Genomic DNA, 20,324 nt, shown 5'->3' on the forward strand with positions numbered 1-20,324 from the left:
TCTAGCCACTGATTCCATCCCTCACCATAGTCACTGCCTGAGGAATCTGACTGTTCACAAACGTGGCATCTTTTATGACCCCAATATGAGCTTCCAACCACTCAAATGTCCATCACTGAAACTAACTATTTCCACCCATAACATTTTTGCCTCTGCTTAAGCTCATCTGCTGCTGAAACCCTGATCCTCGTATTTTTTACTTGTAGATTTGACTCTCATGGCTGTTACCCGTATCCTAAATCACACTGAGTACTATTCCTCATCACCCAGTGTTTTGATTTTAACATTCACATCTTTATTTTCAATCATCAATGGCCTCACTCCTCCCTATCTTTGTTATTTCCTCCAGCCCTGTAATTGGGTCACTGCACTCCTCCAATTCTGGCCTTTTGTACATTCCAGTGTTAATTGCTCTACCATTGGCTGCCATGCCTTAAGCTCTGATATTCCCGCCATTAAACTCTCTGCCTTTCCACTTCCCTTTCCTCCTTTAAAGTGTATCTCTATGACTAAACTTTTGGTCACCTGATCTTTTGTGCTTGGTGTCAGATTTTTTCCTGATAAGCCTCCTGTGAAGTATCTTGGGACACATTAAAAGTGTGATCAAGATGCAAGTTATAGTTACTTAGTGAAGTGATTATTCATCATGTGTGAGCCTAGATAGTGAATGTTAAGGGGTGATTGACCATGAGGCTATCACAACCAGGCTTGATCTTATTTTTTCCACATACCAATACATGACTACTTTGTCGCAGGAATTACAGGGTAGAAATCCAGAACAAAAATGTTGGGATATTTTTCTTCTCTCTGCCCTCTCCTTAATCAGGAACATTGAAGCAAATTGGAATGCCCCAACTGCTGCGATCGAGATCCAAAGTAGGACCTTCCTGACTAACTTGGCTTAGTTCTTCATTACTGAAACATCAGATATTACTAGCCTGTTCTTTGGATTCAATGAAAGTATAGATGAAAGTATAGGAGTGTAAACAAACAAGTTAGTACTCCAGAGTCTAGGTTGTCTAATATTATTGAACAAATATAACCAGATTTGTTTAAGGAATAATAGTACAACCATTTCCAAAAGCTATTTTCAATGTATTTTCCTTAGGGAGTGTGTGATGGAGCTGCTGCAGTGATTATAGCCAGTGAAGATGCTGTCCAGAAACATAAGCTGACACCACTGGCCAGAATAGTGGCGCATCATGTGTGTGGATGTGACCCAAGCATTATGGGAATTGGTGAGTACCACCGTATCATCTGTAAAGGTAAAAGAGACTTTCCCAGGCTGGGGAACAGTTGAGAAGCCCAATAACTGAAGCAATGATGTAACTGAATATAAAACTTTGAGAATTGTTTGTTTAACTCTAAATTCTTGTTCTCTTAAATTAGTGACCCAAGAGTAAAGGTGAAATAGAAAACATGTAAGATTTTTATATATGGAGAAGTTTAAGTTCAAGTTGAGGACAATGGAACCTGAGATGGAAAGAATATTTAAGGAAGGATATTTAACTGAGTGGTATGACTGTGGGGAAAGCCCTGAAGGCCAGCTCCTTTGTGTGGGAGCTGCTGTGAAAAATTTTGAATTGGACCAAACCACCCAATGATAAGCCAGAAGAGTCTTTGTTTTCAAGAAAACAGTTTGTTTCTGAACCTCCTTCTGGAATTCCAGAGTGGAAGTGTTTGAGAAGTCGTTCAGTATACCTATATTAAAGTGACAACATTTCCTTGACTCGGGTAATATTACTGGGCTTTTATTGTTAAAAATCAATAAGTTGCCAAGAAGGTAGCTTACATGTGTAATACAGGAGCAGATGTAGGCCATTCAAGCCTGCTCCACCATTATGATCATGACTGATCATCCAACTTGGTAGCCTTTTTCTTTTTTTCCCACCAAATATCCTTTGATCCCAAGAGCAACATCTAACTCCATCTTGAAAACATACTGTGTGGTAGTGAATTCCATGCGTTACCACTCTCTGGATAAAGAAATTTTGACCAAGCAGGTTTTTGGGGGCGTTTGTTCTGTAAGACTGTTTTAACTGTGTAACTTTAGTTTTGGGTGCTGAAGTTTTTATTTTTAATATTTATAATTCTAAAGGTGTTACTGCAGTTCTATGCTTTTGGGGTCAGTCCCTCTCCCTCATTTTCGCAAAAAAGGTTTATGATCACTGAGACAGACCTGATTCTGGGGTCTGGTTCACTTGAGCAATAACATCAGCTGTGGTCATAACACCTTGGCAAAGTAAATTGACCTCGGTCAGAGCAGCAATTGGTAGCTGCATATGGTCTCAGCACCACCATGTTTAGAAAGCAAAAGCAAACTTGTTGCTGACTGGTGTGCTTCAACGGAAGAAGGATGAGAATGATTGACTATGGTACCCTGCACAGTTGAGCCTGACAACATTCACTGCATAGGTTTGCTTTGATGAGGCAAAACATTGGGCGAAAGCTAATCATAAAGCTTTCCATGAACTGGCCCTACCAATAAATTCGCTTTCAGATGATGCTAGAACTGCTATATTCTAAGTAGTCCAGTATCAGGCTATATGACTGTTTAAATCATCTTTTATTGAGCAATCTAAGTTTGCCCAGTTTGGCATTTGCAGTCAAAATATTTAATTCTTCCATCTGAAAATCCTCTCTCCCTTTAGGATAGGGAATTTCAGATGAATTTGTTAAACTGGTTTGTAACTTCATAATTTCAACATCATAACTGTTGTTTCATTTCTCTTTTTTTGGAAAAAATATGCGCTGTGTGCGCCTAATTTAAATTTGAAATGGGATCCATTGCACTATCCTATGGAATATTGAAGTGGGCGTTTATACAAATGATTCCCAACAGGATGAGGACCCATCAGCATCTTGATAGAATAGAATCCCTACAGTACAGAAAGAGGCCATTCGGCCCATCGCGTCTGCACCGACCACAATCCCACCCAGGCCCTACCCCCATATCCCTACATATTTACCCGCTAATCCCTCTAACCTACGCATCTCAGGACACTAAGGGGCAATTTTAGCACGGCCAATCGACCTAACCCGCACATCTTTGGACTGTGGGAGGAAACCCACGCAGACACGAGGAGAATGTGCAAACTCCACACAGACAATGACCCAAGCCGGGAATCGAACCCAGGTCCCTGGAGCTGTGAAGCAGCAGTGCTAACCACTGCGCTACCGTGCCGCCCTTGTTTCCAAATTTTAGAATCTCACCAGGTTGTAATTACCTGGACACTGATAGCTCTCCAGAACCACATTTTATGCATGAGACTTAGCAGGCTATTCACCAATGAAGTGCGTCACCATCTTTATCCTGCAGTTGCCCATCACCTACAAATGGTGGCACAGTGGTTAGTACTGCTGCCTCACAGCGCAAGGGACTCGGGTTCGATTCCCAGCTTGGGTCACTGTCTATGCAGAGTCTGCATGTTCTCCCCATGTCTGCGTGGGTTTCCTCCAGATGCTCCGGTTTCCTCCTACAGTCCTAAAGACGTGTTGGTTAGATGCATTGGCCATGCTAAATTCTCCCTCAGTGTACCTGAACAGGTGCCAGAGTGTGGCGACTAGGGGATTTTCACAGTAACTTCATTGCAGTGTTAATGTAAGCCTACTTGTGGCATGAATAAATAAACTTCAATGCATCTGGCAAGAGTTGTCAAACAACAATCGGGAACAAAAATCCTAACATTTCTTCTCCCCTTCCCCACACAAGTTGGGATTCTGATGCCCAATTGACATTTCCTTGCCACCAACCTTGTTAAGGTAAGAGATTGGACCTGGGGATATCCTGGCGTATATGGTTCAATGTAAATTCAGCATCATTTTGAGACGTCTAATGTACTGCCTGGTTCAATAAGTCTGCAGGTTTGCATTTGGCTTACAGCAAGCTGGACACCTAGTATCTTGTGACATGAAAACAGCTTTAAAAGGAGCTTTGCTACTCAACAGTGCCAGTTTCAATGAGCACTCGCATCCAAAATATTAATCTGTTCTTCTCAGTCAGATACTGTTCAATATATTTTATAAATTGGCAGAAGCTTGAGAACCTCCAGGATCAAATATATAGGGGAGAGGAGGGGTTGACGATAGAAAAAGTTATTTTGGTAAGGGGAAAAAGAGTAGGAAAGCAGCATTTTAATGTTCTTTCTTACCTCTTCCAACCAAACATGAAACCTGCCCTTGGCCACTGCTTGTCCAGTCTCAACTACTAGCAAGCAAACAAAAGTGATTATTTAGGAAGATAAGTTTCAATTACGAAGTGATCTCTCAAACTTCAGAGTGGATATCTTTCCATTCCTCTCCCCCAGGAATGATCTGGCCTTAGTTTTAACCATTCTGGCCACAGAAGGCCCTGAACAAAGAAGTCTGCGTAGTGTGACTGAGTTCACATTGCCAGCATAAGGCACTTGGTGCCTCAATATTCTAATCAGCTGCGTAGCTGGTGTTTTTAATATCTGGAGAATTTAATGTCAAAGTTTATCTACTTGTTTCCTTATTTACTATTTCTTATTCTCTCCCTGGCAGGTCCAGTGCCAGCAATCAGTGGGGCCCTGAAGAAAGCAGGATTATCCTTGAAGGACATGGATCTGGTAGAGGTCTGTGAAAATCAATGAGCTTGTTTGTAATGGCCATAATTAATAGTATTATACAATTAAACTGCAAGAGATTCTTCATACCCCTTGTCAACTAAACCTATCAGCTTCAGTTTCTATCTCTTTCTCCCTTGCGTTTTTCTAGCTCCCCTTTTACAAGCTTGAGCTGTGTATTAATCAGCCATAATTTAATTGAATGGCAGAGCAAGTTCAGAAGTGAAGGGGCCTCTTCTTGTTCCTCCTCTTGTCACTTTTCTCCCCTCCTTGATATTCTAAAGATGTTGCCCTCTTTCTGTACCTCACACAGGTTCTACAGTGACTTTGTAAAAACAATTATACTGCCCTTTAGCTGGTTTGAACACCTTCAGCTTGTATTTTACAACTCATTATCCAGTTGTCATGCTTCACATGTGTTCAACACAGGAAAACTTAAATAATAATTCCAGGCATGCAGATACTGAATAAACAAGAGATTCATTTACTCGCAGACACACAGGTGGAAATTCTTTAGTTCATGAATCAAAACATCAGATGGCTCATACAGACTTCTGCATTGCTTCATAAAACTAAGGTTAACTGGTTTATGTGGTCAAAAAAACAATGCATTTGCTCCAGGACCACAAACCAACTACATCCAAAATGTCATCTTTTCACGATGACATCCTTTCCTTCCACTTCCAGAGCGGCGTGTGTTTGCATTGTAAAAATTCGAACTATCCCAGAACAGTGCACCATTTTCACAAATGTAATTTTCATCTCTGCAGATTCGAACACACCATTACAGCCTCACCTCATTTATCCATCCCTCAGCCCCAAGCTCAATGTGTTCACCTTAAGCTAATTGGGAACCAGCCAATTACTGCTGGCCTCAGCATGGGACAAACACCAGCCTTAAAGGGTCAGTCTCCCCTTTCCCTCGGGGGGTAGCGCAGCACAAAATAAAGAAGCAATTAAGTTCCAACTTGGGAATAGTGATTACACATTTTAAACAAATATTGAAGTCTCTTTCTTTGTAAACTTGAAACAGCAATTTGACTCGTACAACTGTGGGCCAGAACAGTGAGATTTGGCAGAGTATTCTTCCATGCAGGATTGTATCCATTCCTGTTGCCATTCTCCTCCAGCATCCTCACAGCACACTTTCCAGGAGAAGTTATTGGAATGGGAGTAAGAATCTTGACTGAAATCCCACTCTCTAAACCAGGGACCCTGAGGCAAATTACAGCTACTGTTCTGGCTCAGATTAACTAACTCTGTCTATATGGATGGAAGCTGTGGCACAGCATTTCACTGCCTTAGCCAAATGAGCAACCTTGTATTTCAAACTAATGCTTACATTGTTATTGATTATGACGTATCTTTTCTTCAAAAGGTAAATGAAGCCTTTGCTCCTCAGTATTTGGCTGTACAGAAGGCCCTGAAATTGGACCCTGAGAACACTAATGTAAATGGAGGGGCTATAGCTTTGGGACACCCACTGGGAGCATCAGGAACCAGGATAACAGCGCATCTAGTTCATGAGCTGAGGTACAATAACTGGGTTGATTTATCTGTCTGTCAGCTTCCTGTCTAAATTATGTGGATTTTTATGTGTATTAATTAAATTATATGAATTAATATTTAAAAAAAACAACTGGCAAGATTATACAGGAATTTCAGTGCATTGCACAGTGGATTGTAGGATCTATTGCTCGTCACCACCAGCTGAATTCCTGATCATGAATCAAGCTATTGTCAAGTTGTTGCACTTGTAAAGGGTGCATTTTCTATAATCTAGAATAAAAGCACATAGAAACATAGAAAATAAGATCAGGTCATTCAGCTCTTCGAACGCGTGTACCAGTATAAACTTTACAATTATCCTTGGCCTAGAAAAAAAGAAGTGTATGAGTGTGGCTCAAGACATGCATATCTTCAAAAGCCTGAATAAAATTTTGTGGTATAATGGGTGCATTTTTCCTGTATTCTGGACCAGGACTGTGTTTACGTTGAATTCAACTCCACTGCACCAGATTAATATGTATGACAATATCACTCCGGATCCAATAATAATCCACACTTTAGAATCATGCTATTTGTAACTGATAATACAGGGACATGTAGTGTTTTTGCAAGTGTCATTGGATTTATGCACACTGTTATTCCAATGTGGTTGTAATGACGGTGAAGCTGTCAGCATTCACCCTCATTACTCTGTGAAACTGACAGCCACACGTGCAGTTAAATTCAGAAGTTGCTTTAAGTGATTCGCCATTCCTTCATGGGATATGCAGTTTTATTCTTTGCAAATGCAAATGTTTAGAAATCAAAACAGAAAACACAAAGTACTCAGCAGGTCAAGCAGCATCTGAGGATAAAGAAACGGCTAATATTTCAGATTCTTGACCAGTTGTATGTTTAATAAATGTTTGTGCAATATAATATACAGATACTTGTTGAGAGCACCAAATAACATGCAAGGTAAAATATACAAAAGGGACTCTGAATCCACAGATACTCAAAAATAACAGATTACACACAGCCACCAAAGTACCAAACCTCTCTACAAATTAAAATATGGAACAAAACTGAAGCTTTCACTGAGTCAGGCCACTGGCACTTTCCCTTGCAGCCTGGTTTATCATGCCCCCAAATTCTCCAGAGAGTCAGTGCATGGTAACCAGCAGAAGGTGGTGGTGGATTTTGTGAAAGTGCCATGTTTTGTGGAATGAGGAACTATTTACCTTACATGCATAGCAGCAGAAGGCTGCTGTACCTCTAAGATTAAATGCTCTAGCCCAGAGATAGAGAACTTTCTGCCCATTTAATGCTGGGGAAAGAACACCCCATTCTACTGAAAATGTGTATAGCCTGTTCCGATCCCCATTGAGACCGATAATGTTTAAAAAGACACCTGGTTTCCCAGTGACTGACTTAAAGGATTGCATAAGGAGATTTCACACTTTTAAGTCTTTCACTTAAAACAACTATTAAACATTACTTAGTAGGCAACTCGTATACTAAACTAAATTACCCCCCTTAATTTCCTAACATAACCAAACCCATGCTGCATTTATACATTATACAGCACTCAGCGAATAGTGATCTTTACAGGAATCCGTCCAAAGTTACTCCCAGTTGCCAGCAGGTTCAATGCTACCCGTTTTACCAAATCACAATGTTGAATGCCGTTCTGAAAATCTCCAAACTGACTTCTAGCATCAAGATTCATTATGGCGACGACTCCTGGCCATGCTAGGGCGAATCTTCCAGTGTCCTTAAATCTGTATTGATCTTCTCTCTTTGACCAGAGAATGTGCTCCCACCACTAGCCTGCCTGATGGTTAACAGAGAACAGCCTTTTTAACCCCTGCTGTTCACAGCAGCTGCTATTTCTGTAACGCTCTCGTTCTTGCACATGTCACTCTGCTTCGTGTCTTGGAATCTTTGACCTATATTTTCACTCCGGAGGTAGGCGCACAGAACTAGGAAGTTTGGGCAGCCTTTGCAAGCCATGCTAAGATGAAATAAAATAAAGTAATAAGTATTACATGACGCACTATATAATAAAAACACTCATTGATAAAACCCATCCAATACATTTAAATCCCCTCAATTACTTAATTCCTACCAAAAACAAGCATGTGTGTTTATAGCCCCACACCGAAGACTGATGATCCCTTAATAACCTCTTAGAGCTGTCAATCAAACTGTGAACCTGCAACCACCCCTGCCCCGCAATGTAATAGGTTGTGGAAACTGTCAAACACTAATAGTTTTTCGGGTTATAACGACAAACAGATATTGAAACTGCAAGCTCTGACTTTTTTTCAACTTGGAGTTACGGCAGGCTGTCTTTTACAAGCGCTCACACCTACTCTGTCACACACTGGGAGATGGACCTCACTCCAGCAAAAAGGGGATCTGTTTGAACTCAGCACTACGTTCGAATGGAGCTGCTCGGTTCAGGATTTCCCCATATGTGAATTATACCTTGCCCGTTTTCCCCAACTGGCAAAATAGGATCTGTCTGAAATGGGGTTAGGACCTCTGGATCTGGGGTCCTGACACCAGCTGGCATGAGGTGCAGAGCTCCCAAAGCTAAGCATCTAAAGGTCTGGCCATCGCAAAGCCATCTGCTCCTTTCATTGGGTCTAGGTACAAAAGTTGGCACTTGGACTTCGGTATGACTTGACCTGGGCCTCCAGGCCCCATGGTAACCAGGTCGCATTGGCTTACCGTTCGGCAAACAAGTAGGATATCACATGCCCCTCCTCATTACTCCATTTTACCTTGAATTAAAGAGACAGTTTAATTACTCTGTGCCTGATCCAAGGGATCCAGCATTGGGAAAGAGACGGGCTCACTGAAAGCTGCCCCCTCCATCTTTGCAGCTCCCACTCCATGATCCCATCCTAAAACCACCTCCCTATACCATGGGTACCTCAGTGATCCTGGGCATCTTCCTGGGTGCATTGCCAGCAGATGCCACCACTCACACTGATGCTGCCTGCAACGGACAGTTATCAACCTCTGGTTGGCTGGTGGAACCTCTGCTCCTGGCCCAGGAACCTTAATCCTAAAGAGGGTCTTACCCATGGAGGCAATGCAGGGCTCCAGCCATGTTAAATATCACCAAGTGGCTATTTTGAAAATAAACTGCCTGCATAAAAAAAGACAGCTGATGCCAGTCCCTAAAGTGTTCTTGAATTTACAGCTTTTACTGTATATAAATGGATCTGAGAACCTAAGGATTGATGTAAATGAATTTTTGTAATTCTTTTGAAACAGAAACATAATAGTTTTGTTGATCAACACTAATTTTAAATAAAAAATTGTTGAACTTGGATAGCATCTAATGGGGGAAAATAGTTCAATGTTGGGAATTTTGAGGAAAACATCCTGCCTGAAAAGCTAACCTATTCAGATACTGATTTCCTGTATTTCCCAATTTGGATATTTGTAGATGAGTGTGTTGGTCAGTAGGTGGAGCTCTTGCACTCTTTGTATATAAACTAAAGTATTCACTTTGTTGTTATTGATTCCTGTCCTGTTCCATAAAATTGTGCATGCAGAGTTTGAGCTACATGGTTATAACACAACAAACTTGTGTTTATATCATGCTTTTTATGCAGAAAAAATATTTGTCTCCAGGCATGTCAAAGAGGAGTAAGGAAAAAGTGGTCACCAAACCAAAGGGGATGTGAGGAGGAAGTTGTGACTCGTAACTTGGCCAATGACATGGGTTAACAGGAGGGTCTTAAGAAAGGAGAGAGGCAGTGGGAGATATGAAGGTTCTAAAGAGGGTACATTGCAGATTTGTTGGAATTCTGCCCAATATGAGGAACTTTAATCTAAGAAAAACTTAGAAAAATCATTTGTTCCATTGGAGCAATACTGATTGTGGTCTCTAATTTCAATTGTTCCAACATACACGGTGTTTATAGAATTTTTGGATTGTGACTACCCATTGTGTGGAAAGAATGCTACGTTATTTCAGTCCTTGCTGGCCCAAATCTAACTTTAAGATTATTCCTACTGCCTGTGGGTTGTCCTACTTAAGGTAATTACTTCTCACTATCAAATCCCTTTGTTATTTTGTTTGAACACCTCATTTTTCCCAGAACTAAATCGGTGGTCTTTCCATGATGAGAGAAAAATGAGTGAGGTGTAGAGACCCAGAAGGTGCCAACCCTGAACTTGTCACTTGGGTTTGGTGTTATCACAATTTCTCAGGCAGTGCAAGGGAAAAAAAATGAACTCCTGGCAGAATAAACAGCAAAAGTCACCCAGCTTTTTCACCATGGAGGACATTTATAGATGATCTCATTCCTGTTCGGCCCAATACCCAATCATTAAGGACAACCACTCAGGCATTGAAGCCACGGTTAGCAGTTCGGGTCAATGAGTTTCCGTCAAAACTTTGTCATAAATCTTCATTTCTAAAATCCATAGCTAATGTGCTGTCACTTTTGGTGGGGACTGGGCCAGCGAATATGCTGTTGTGGCTTTCCAAGCATGTATCTGTTACTTTTCCCTTTCAATCAGGAAGCCATTCTTCACCTAAAGGGTGATTGAGGTCTGGAGTTTGCTTCCAAAAAAGCTCTTGTGGTTCAGAAAATTGAAAGTTTCAAAACTTGATCATTAGGCAAGGGTATTGAAGGTTTTGTTACCTAGGTGGGTGCATGCAGATTGGTTTCCACCTAATCGAATAGTACAACTGGTTCGGGGATGTAATGGCCGATGCCTGTTCCTGTGTCAAAGATCTGTTGATGAAAAGTCATATTCATGTGTCCATTCCTTTCAGACGCCGCAAAGGTAAATATGCAGTGGGTTCGGCCTGCATTGGAGGTGGGCAAGGCATCGCTATCCTCATTGAGAACATGAAGTAAAGAAAACAGGACATGCGAAGAATGTTGTGCTACAAGAACTAACCTACAATATTCAGTGCTTGTTGCTGGCTTTGTTTTGTGATAGCAGCTGCAGTATCTTACACTAAGGCCCTACTCGACTCCTTCCAGAAATATTACCTGACCAAATGATTTGGTATTCCCCTTTTGGGGAATAAGATTGACAATAATGTAAACAGGAAGATGAGGTAGCAATGCCAGGGGTGTGGGTCAGCTGATATTCTGCTTGTGGATGTGCAAAAGATCAGTGGAAATTCTGCAGATGATCACTGTTCAAAAATACCAAAGATCTTCTAATCTTACACAAATTATGTTAGCTAGAATTTGTTTTTTTTTTTGCAAACAAAATATATATATTTTCCAAAGTCCTTTATTGTTCAGAAAAGCTTCTAATGATGTGCATAGTAGTTTGTATCTCAGATAATTAAGTATCAAATGAAACCACTCACTATAGATATCTTGGAGAATAAGAGCATAATAAATAGGAAGGGCAGTAGGCCATATATCCCCATATTCAGTAAGATTATGGTTAATTTGATCCTGGTCTTAACTCCACTTTCCTGCTTGTTCCCCGTGACCCTCGACTCTCCCCTCGTTCAGAAATCTGTCTGTCTCCTTCGTGAATATATTCAGTGACAGCCTTGAACCCTCTATGGCAAAGAATTCCAATGATTCAGAATCCTCAGAGAATAAATTATTCTCTGTCTTATTAGGGTGATCCCTTATTCTGAAACCATGCCCCCCGTTCTAGATCCCCCGCCCCCCCACCCGCCCAGGGGAAACATCCTCCCAACAGCTACACTGGTTAAGCCACCTCACAATTTTGTATATTTCAACAAACTTATTCTTCTAAACTCCAAAGAGTAGAGGCCCAACCCCGTATGACAATCTAGTGAATTAATCTAGTGAACCTTCTCTAAACTGCTTCCAATGCCAGTATATCCCTCCTTTAAATAAGGAGACCAAGATTGTATGCAGTGCTTTAGCTGTAGTCTCACCAATGCCTTGTAGGAAGATCTCCCTAGTTTTATATTCCATTCTCTTGCAACAAAGGCCAACATTCTAGTTACTTTCCTAACTACTTGCTGTACCTACATGCTAACTTTTTGTGATTTATGGTCTAGAACACCTGGATTCCTCTGTATTGAAACATTATGCAGTCTCTCTCCATTTAGATGCTATTTTTCTTTTCTATTATCCCACCAAAGTGGATAACCGCACATCTCCCCACATTTATACTCCATTTGCCATTCACTTAACCTAACGCAGACCATTTGTATCATCCTCACAACTTGCTTTCCTGCTATCTTTGTGTCATCAAATTTGGCCACAATATACTTGGTCCCTTCCTCCAAGTTATCAGTGTAGACTGTAAATAGTTGAGACCCCAGCACTGTGTCATCCCACCGGTTACAGTATTCCAACCTTGAAAATAATATTTATCCTGACTTTCTGGTTTCTGCTCACTAGCCAGTCCTTTTATTCATGCCATCATTGTTACCCCCAACACCACAAGCTTTTACTTTTATATGTCATTTTATCAAATACGTTTGGAAGTCCAAATTACACCACATCTATTGGTTCCCCTTTATTCACCCTGGTTTATTACATCCTAAAAGAACTCTAATAAATTTGTCAAACACAATTTCCCTTCCATGAAACTACGTTGACTGTTTAATTGTATTATGACTTTTTAATCTTCTGCTACCACTTCCTTAACAGTGGACTCCAGCACTTTCCCAATGTCAGATGTTAGACTGACTGGCTTATAGTTTCTTAAGTAACCAAGAACAGAAACTTAAAATGAGGGAGTTGGGGAATAAGTCAGAACTTTTTTGTCTTTCAAGCAAAAGGTTAATGGAATAGGTTTCCAGGAAAAATGACTGGTGCAGATGTAAATAGATTAAAAAGAAATATAATTTTTTATGCCTGAAAAAAGAAGTGGTAAAGAGATATATACTTGCCTTCCTGGTATAAAAATGGGATAGACATTTTGGACACCATAGTCTTTTCCTAATCCTAAAAATGATGCTATGATCAATGTTTTAATTTCCTGTTTCCTTAACCAGAAGCTGCTTCAATGAACCGAAAATTGACTTAAGTTAATTATACTGTGGTAGGCAGTCCTGATACATTAATCATCTTCTTGGGGATGCCAGCACTGTGTGGCCACTAAACTACTGGGATGTTCCTACAAGCATCAACGGATTTGTTGAAATAGAAGGATTTTTTTGTATCTTTTCCCCTTCTCATCCCTAGTGCTTCTTTGGTGATGTGGATATTTGATTTGTTTCTTGTACGTTTTGTAAAGCTGCCAAGTCAGATCCATGCTACCTATCTTTTTAATTAACTTGCTCCAATTTCTGTTTTCTTGAAGCAGCAACTTGTGCTGGGATTCTATTCGTGCAGGTTCTGGAAGCCCTTATATCTTAAGTTATAAACCCAAACAGTGAGCTTCAGCTGGCTATCTGACCACAGGAAGAATCACAATTGAGCCCAATCCTATGTTCATCTGGAATTGTAACTTTCTAGTTGTGCGGTACTATCGGCAGCAGGGTGGCACAGTGGTTAGCACTGCCGCCTCACAGCTCCAGGGACCTGGATTCAATTCTGTCCTTGGGTGACTGTGTGGAGTTTGCACATTCTCCCCATCTCTGCGTGGGTTTCCGCCCACAGTCCCAAGATGTGCAGGTTAGGTTGATTGGTCATGCTAAATCGTCCCTTAGTGCCGGGGGATTAGCAGGGTAAATGTATGGTGTTAAGGGGATAGGGCCTGGTTGGGATTTGTTGTCAGTGCGGGCTTGATGGGCTGAATGGCCTCCTTCTGCACTGTACAATTTCTATGATATATTAGAAAAATAATTTAATTGTTTTTTGAGTCTGCCAGTTTAGTGAGGATTTCCTTGGGAATAAGGAGGCATGGGTGGACAACATCTCCACCTGCCACACCCAACTGTCCCACGCGCGCGCGCGCGCGCGCACACACACACACACACACACACACACACACACACACACACACACACACACACACACACACACACACACACACACACACCCCCCCCCAACCTTGGAATTTAAAGAGCTACAGCAAATGGATTCCAGGCATAATTAAGTTACTCCTCACATTGCTGGTGACCCTTAGTAAAAGTTGTCTCAGAAATTCCAGGGTCTAAGTATTTATAAAAACTTGATTCTGGGGGTGGAATTGTAATTTTGGAATGCCTTCATATTTTTTGTGTTCTGCTCCATCTGTAAATCATTAGATAGTTAAAGATGAGACATGCTAAAAATGCCAATAAAAATTCTGCACCCTTCATCAGCAACATAATTTCCCTCCATAATATGGACCGCAAAGTAAAAGTCCTGAAAGCATCCAAGTGCTGAACTGTTGGAAGAAAGGACAATGGCAATTTGGCCATGGAAGTTTCCTGTAATTAATTGCAATTTTCTTGTGTACTATCATCATATCGCTGTCTTGTTATCTTGACTGGCTGCTGGTACGTGGAGTAGCACCACTTACCTATGCAGGTCGGTGATATCATTTCTCCAGACATTCAAGATGGTCAAAAACCACTTCACAATGTCAAACAATTATCCCTGTTTAATGGCACTGATTTTGCAGATTCCTGCTGCAGCACTAGCGGTGTTGAACAATATTGTAAACAGCTCTTTAACTGCAACTAAGCATAAGATTATTGTTCTTAGTCACAATTGAATATTCATCATTCTGTGTATGGTCATGAGAGAGGAGGCATTCTTTGTGATATTTGAAACAGTGAAGGTTATAGTTTAGTGATAACAAAGTAAATGAATCCCAGCACTTTGTCTGAAAACCAAATTTAACTTAACTAATGCAACAGCTCCTCACTTAGTGTGCTACAGCTCACATACAGCAAAGAACAGTACAGCACAGGAACAGGCCCTTCAGCCCACCAAGCCTGTGCCAATTACGTTGCCCTATCTAGACCAACCTCCTGTATTCCTCTATTCCCCGCCTGTTCATGTGTCTATCCAATAAGTCTTAAATGTCACGAACGTGTCTGCCTCAACCACTTCACTTGGCAGTGCATTCCACCACCACCACCGTCTGTGTAGAAATAACTCCCCCCACACACCTCTACTGAACCTCCCACCCCCCCCGCCCCTCCACCTTACCTTGAACTAGTGCCCCCCTGCAGCGACTGATCTAATGTGTTTCCATATCCCTTTCTAACTAGAGCACCTACCTTTGCTTAAAATCTTGTGGATTCCAAAGGTTGTTCCTGAGAGAGGGCAGGTTGTTTCAGCTGGACATTCTGTCACCAAGTATGCGCAGGGGGTAAGTCCTTTTATTGGGCTGGAAAGTAAGAAGGACAGCAAAAGAGATACCTGGAAGTAATACTAACTAATGCATTGTGCATTTCAATTTTTATTTCAAAAATTCTAACATTGATTTGTTTCCTTTTACTTATCAAAAAACTATTAAGACTATATCTGAATTTTTTGAATATAAATGAACACGCAACCTCAATCTGTTATACATATTGCTTCTAAAATGTTTGTTTCATAAGCAAATGTAAAACTGTGCCTTACATAACATGATCTGTTGTTACTTTGTGAAGCCATGATAGAAAATAAATTACCAATGATTTTTGTTTTATTGGTGCCTTGTAATTGGTGGCAATAATTTCATTGTACTGAATTGTAATGTGCACAATTGGAATAAAATGTTATTTTTATTATAATTTTTGCTCCTGCTACCCATCTTTGGGCTGGCTTGCTCCTTGCATTGCCCTTCCAAAAAGAGCAGGGAGGTATTACGTTCTTGGATCCCTGCTGTTGCTGCCAGGCAGCTACAGTAAGTGCACGGGAGAAGCCTGATGCTGTAGTTTAACTGAATGCTGTATTTTTTTCTTCCCCAAAGAGCCATGTCTCCAACAGTGCAACCAATATCAAAACGTGGTTTTGTTGAAACTTATTTGCAACCTGTGTGCCATAGTGCGAAAGACATGCTGGTTGGGTGCATTGACCCAAACAGGCGCCGGAGTGTGGTGATTAGGGGAATTTCACAGTAACTTCTTTGCAGTGTTAATGTAAGCCTTACTTGTGACTAATGAATATACTTTATTTTATTTATAAAATCCAAATGATACACTGGGGATCCTCCATGAGACTATTTTTCTGTTAGAATTTCTGAACTCTGTATTGCTGAACTAGATGCGGCCTTTCGGAACAGCCTCCTTGAAGCTGCTTTCACATTTAATTAAGTAATCACTGCCATTTGCTGCCCCCTTAGCTTAACATCCCTTAATAATGTTACCTGGGAAAAATCTATCAATCTTATTCTTGTATGCTCCAATTGTCCAATATTCAGTCTTTTAAGACAGACAATTTCCGATTTCTTCTCCCCTTTGGGTGGAAAAAGTGCTTCCTAATTTCACTCCTGAATTGCCTACCTCAAATTTAGAATTATTTCCCCTCGTTCATGATTTCCCCATCTGAGGAAATAGCTTTAAGCATCTTGATCAGATCACCCCCTCAATCGTTTATGGTTTAGGGAATGTGAAACAAGTTTATCTGCCTGTGTGCGGCTGCTCTGTCCTTTCTCACTTGCTGCCTTCTCCAAATGTCAGCTTGTCTCCATGGTAGAAATCCTGGCATTTAATCAGGAGTCATATTATTTAAGCCTCAGCACGTATTCTCGGCTGCCAGGTAGCCAGACAAAAGGTGCCACAAAATTCACAAGCTTTTAGTCCTGATAATGCTGTCTTCCACCAAAATATTTGTATTTCATTGGTTGTGTCCATATATGTTTACATCTGAAGCGCCTCCCCCTCCGAGCTGGGGCAGGGAGAGAAAAGGCCCAGCCACTCGCACTTCGACTGACAGCCTCACGCAATTCTTTCTTGGAATAATGCTGCTGATCAAGCTGGATGTCTACCAGAGTATTTTGAGAGTACATATGGATGCACGTAAAAGGTGGATAAGGTTTGTGGAGCTGTGAGGTTGTCAAGTTATTTAAATCCCCTCCCCTTTACATTTTGAAAAAAAACGAGCATGCTGGGGACATTAATTGCCCACTTAGGGACCTCAATTGGCCCAATGGTGGGCAGGTCTCCTGACACCGGTCCTGCCTCTGGTAAAGTGTCAGTGTGGACAGAGCCAAGCTGATAGATGCCACTGCTGACTTCAAACCCACCAGTGGTGGAGGATATAATCTGGCGCAATGTTTCAGGTCAATGATCTTTTTTTGGAACTCAGATTTAGAGTTTTAACCAGAACTGTAACCTGAGCAGAGACGTTCACTCTGGCCTGAATTTTTCACCCGTTGGATCTGCGCACTTGGCAGACCCAGAAGCAGACGTGAAACAGCTGCAATCGACCCCGCCCAGAACAAGATTTCACGCTGGCCAAGTAATGAGCAGCAGCATGAAATGCGGGCTGGGACGTGCTCAGCACGGCCCGGAGGAGGATGGGCACTGAGAAAAGGAAGGGTGCATGCTGGTGTTTCTAATGTGCCCCCTCAAGTCCACTGCAGGGTCGTCTCGGGGAGTTGCAGACCTGTAAATAAATAAATTGCAATGGAAACAGCAGCACATTCATACAAAAACCGCAGTCCCCAAGCACTGTTTATAATTTTATTTCAGGTCTGACAGAGGCTAGGAATCCTGCAATGATTAACTCACCTCTGGACTCCGCAATGCCGTTCATCGACTACTAGGCACAAGTCAGGAGTGTGAAGGCAGCTCCAACAATACTCAAGAAGCTTGACACCATCAAGAATAAAGCAGCCTGCAGATCGGCACACTTTCCAAAGACAGTCACTCCCTCCATCACTAACAAACAGTGGTAGCAGTGTGTACCAACAGTGTGCACTGCAGGAACTCATTAAGGCTACTTAGGCAGCACTACCATCTAGAAGTACAAAGGCACCAGACACATGGGAACATCACCACCTTGAAGTTCCCATCACTCACCATCGCCGTTCCTTCATTGTGGCTGGGTCAAAGTCCTGGCATTCCCTCCCGAACAGCACTGTGGGTGTACATACACTACTTGAACAGCAGGGTTTCAAGAAGGCAGCTCACCACCGTTCCAAGGGCAATTAGGGATGGGCAATAATTGCTGGCCTAGTCAGCAATGCCAAATCTCATACATTAACAAAAAATGTCTCTTGGAAGAAAGTCACCAAAATTTTGGCTTTCATTCATTTGCTCAATAACAACTTGCATTTATATAGCTTTAAAGGGTCAGAAACTGTCCCAAGGCACATAAACTTGATGCAGAAGAAGATTGCTCATTCACAGACATTGCAATATGTTGCAGAATGATGATTTTTAAATACATTAACTTCTTAGCCAAACATTACAAATTAAAAACAGATTTTTCAAAACATTAAGTACTACTTCCAAGAAACACTTAAAACAGATGGCTGAAGTATTTTGACCATTAAAAATGAAAAGGCGTCCAATATTTTGTTGTCAAGTATTAAATGGCGTGATGTGGGATACAGCAGGATTAAATGCCTTCCAAGGAAGGCATTGGAAGTTATGCTCTCACTGTATGGAGTCATGACAATGTATGCCCAAGTCAGGGTGGTATATGACATGGAGGGAAGCTTAGAGGTGATGATGCTTCCACAACTTTGCTGTTCTTGTTCTCCTTGATGGTAAAAGTCACAGGGAAGGGAACTACTGTTCAAGTTCACTTGGTTGGCACCTCATTGCGCGCAATGGTGGTTAATGTTAGAGGGAAAACCACTAATCTTTCAGCAACTTGCCACAGACTTGGCACAAGTCATCTCCTTGCTGAGGTGGGAGGAAGCAGAAGCAGGGGAGGAAAAATTGAGAATCAAGGAGTGGGAAGTGAGAGGTCAGCATATCCTAAAGCAAAAGCATTCATAGCTCCTCTCACATCTGATTGCTCCCTCATGACATTTGCTATGAGATGCATATGTGTGTGCATGTGTTTGTGTCAAAAAGGACAAAATCTTACCCAACAGTCATATCACTTACAGTCTTGCTGCTAGGCTTCATAACTCTCAAGTAAGAACCACCCTGCTCTCTCACTCTGACAATAGCAACTGAGTCTTAATAACTTCATTAAAATTGGGGAAAAAATTATAGCTCTGATATGAATTGGACATTTGAGCATATGTGCAGAATTGGTAGAATGTACTAAAGATACACCGGGAAGTAACTTGACTTGAGTGTTCTGGGCATGTGGCAGGAGCAGGAGAGTCTCTGAAAAGTACATGCCCATTGAAGGACGAAGGAAATGTTGTTCATCTCCAGGGTCTCATTTCCGCAGCTCAATAAAGGTGCTCAGTTTCTTCAACCCAGGCACTGTGGACACTAGCAAGGTCCTATTCACTTATAACTGTATTACTTATGGTAAGGTGATTAGTAGTATTATCGCTAGACTATTAATCCAGAAATTCAACTAATGTTCTGGGGACCCGGGTTCGAATCCCGCCATGGCAGATGGTGGAATTTGGATTCCATAAAAAAAGATATCTGGAATTAAGAATCTACTGATGACCATGAAACCATTGTTGATTGTTGGATAAACTATCTGGTTCACTAATGTCCTTTAGAGAAGGAAAAGTGCCATTATTATCTACTCTGGTCTACCTGTGACTCCAGAGCCGCAGCAATGTGGTTGACTCTCAACTGCCCTTGGGCAACTAGGGATGGGCAATAAATGCTGGCCTAGTCAACGATGCCCATGTCCCACGAATTAATTTAAAAAATGAGAAAAGGTCATCAGATCCATACAGACTTTCCAAATGTGCTCATCCATGTTGTTGCTAGGGCAAACCATAAACAGAGCCACGTAACCTTTTTCTCCACTTAGAAAGATCATAGAAACCCTACAGTGCAGAAAGAGGCCATTTGGCCCAAGTCTGCACTGACCACAATCCCACTCAGGCCCTACCCCCTTATCCCTACATATTTACCAGCTAATCCCTCTAACCTACGCATCTCAGGACACTAAGGGGCAATTTTAGCATAGCCAATCAACCTAACCCGCACATCTTTGGACTGTGGGATGAAACCCACGCAGACACGAGGAGAATGTGCAAACTCCACACAGACAGTGACCCAAGCCGGGAATCGAACCCAGGTCCCTGGAGCTGTGAAGCAGCAGTGCTAACCACTGTGCTACCGTGCCACCCACTTGCTGAACCATGCTGGCTGCAATTCTGCAGGTCCTTAAGTGTGGACTATCTGTCCCTGCACCAATGTTTCTTTGCATAAATGAGCTTTCTGACACATTTCTGGCAAAGTTTGGCTCAACACCAGAAAGTGAGGGGAAATGCAGGGCCAGTTGTGTATTTCACTGATATTTATTATGGAAA

The 20,324-nt window shown here is 41.6% G+C and overlaps 1 protein-coding gene across 1 annotated transcript in view; it reads left to right on the plus strand.

The window, feature by feature from the left end:
* acaa2 (acetyl-CoA acyltransferase 2) overlaps positions 1-15,708 on the plus strand; it is a 46,719-nt gene extending 31,011 nt beyond the window's left edge. The window contains exons 7-10 of the mRNA XM_078222253.1: positions 1,109-1,238; positions 4,525-4,595; positions 5,965-6,119; positions 10,879-15,708. Of these exons, the coding sequence (XP_078078379.1) occupies positions 1,109-1,238; positions 4,525-4,595; positions 5,965-6,119; positions 10,879-10,963 (441 nt within the window). The 3' untranslated portion in view covers positions 10,964-15,708. The remainder of the gene's footprint in view (positions 1-1,108; positions 1,239-4,524; positions 4,596-5,964; positions 6,120-10,878) is intronic.
* The last annotated feature ends 4,616 nt before the right edge of the window (positions 15,709-20,324 follow it).

The sequence above is a fragment of the Mustelus asterias genome, chromosome 1 (assembly GCF_964213995.1).
Source record: "Mustelus asterias chromosome 1, sMusAst1.hap1.1, whole genome shotgun sequence".
NCBI classification, from domain to species: Eukaryota; Metazoa; Chordata; class Chondrichthyes; order Carcharhiniformes; family Triakidae; genus Mustelus; species Mustelus asterias.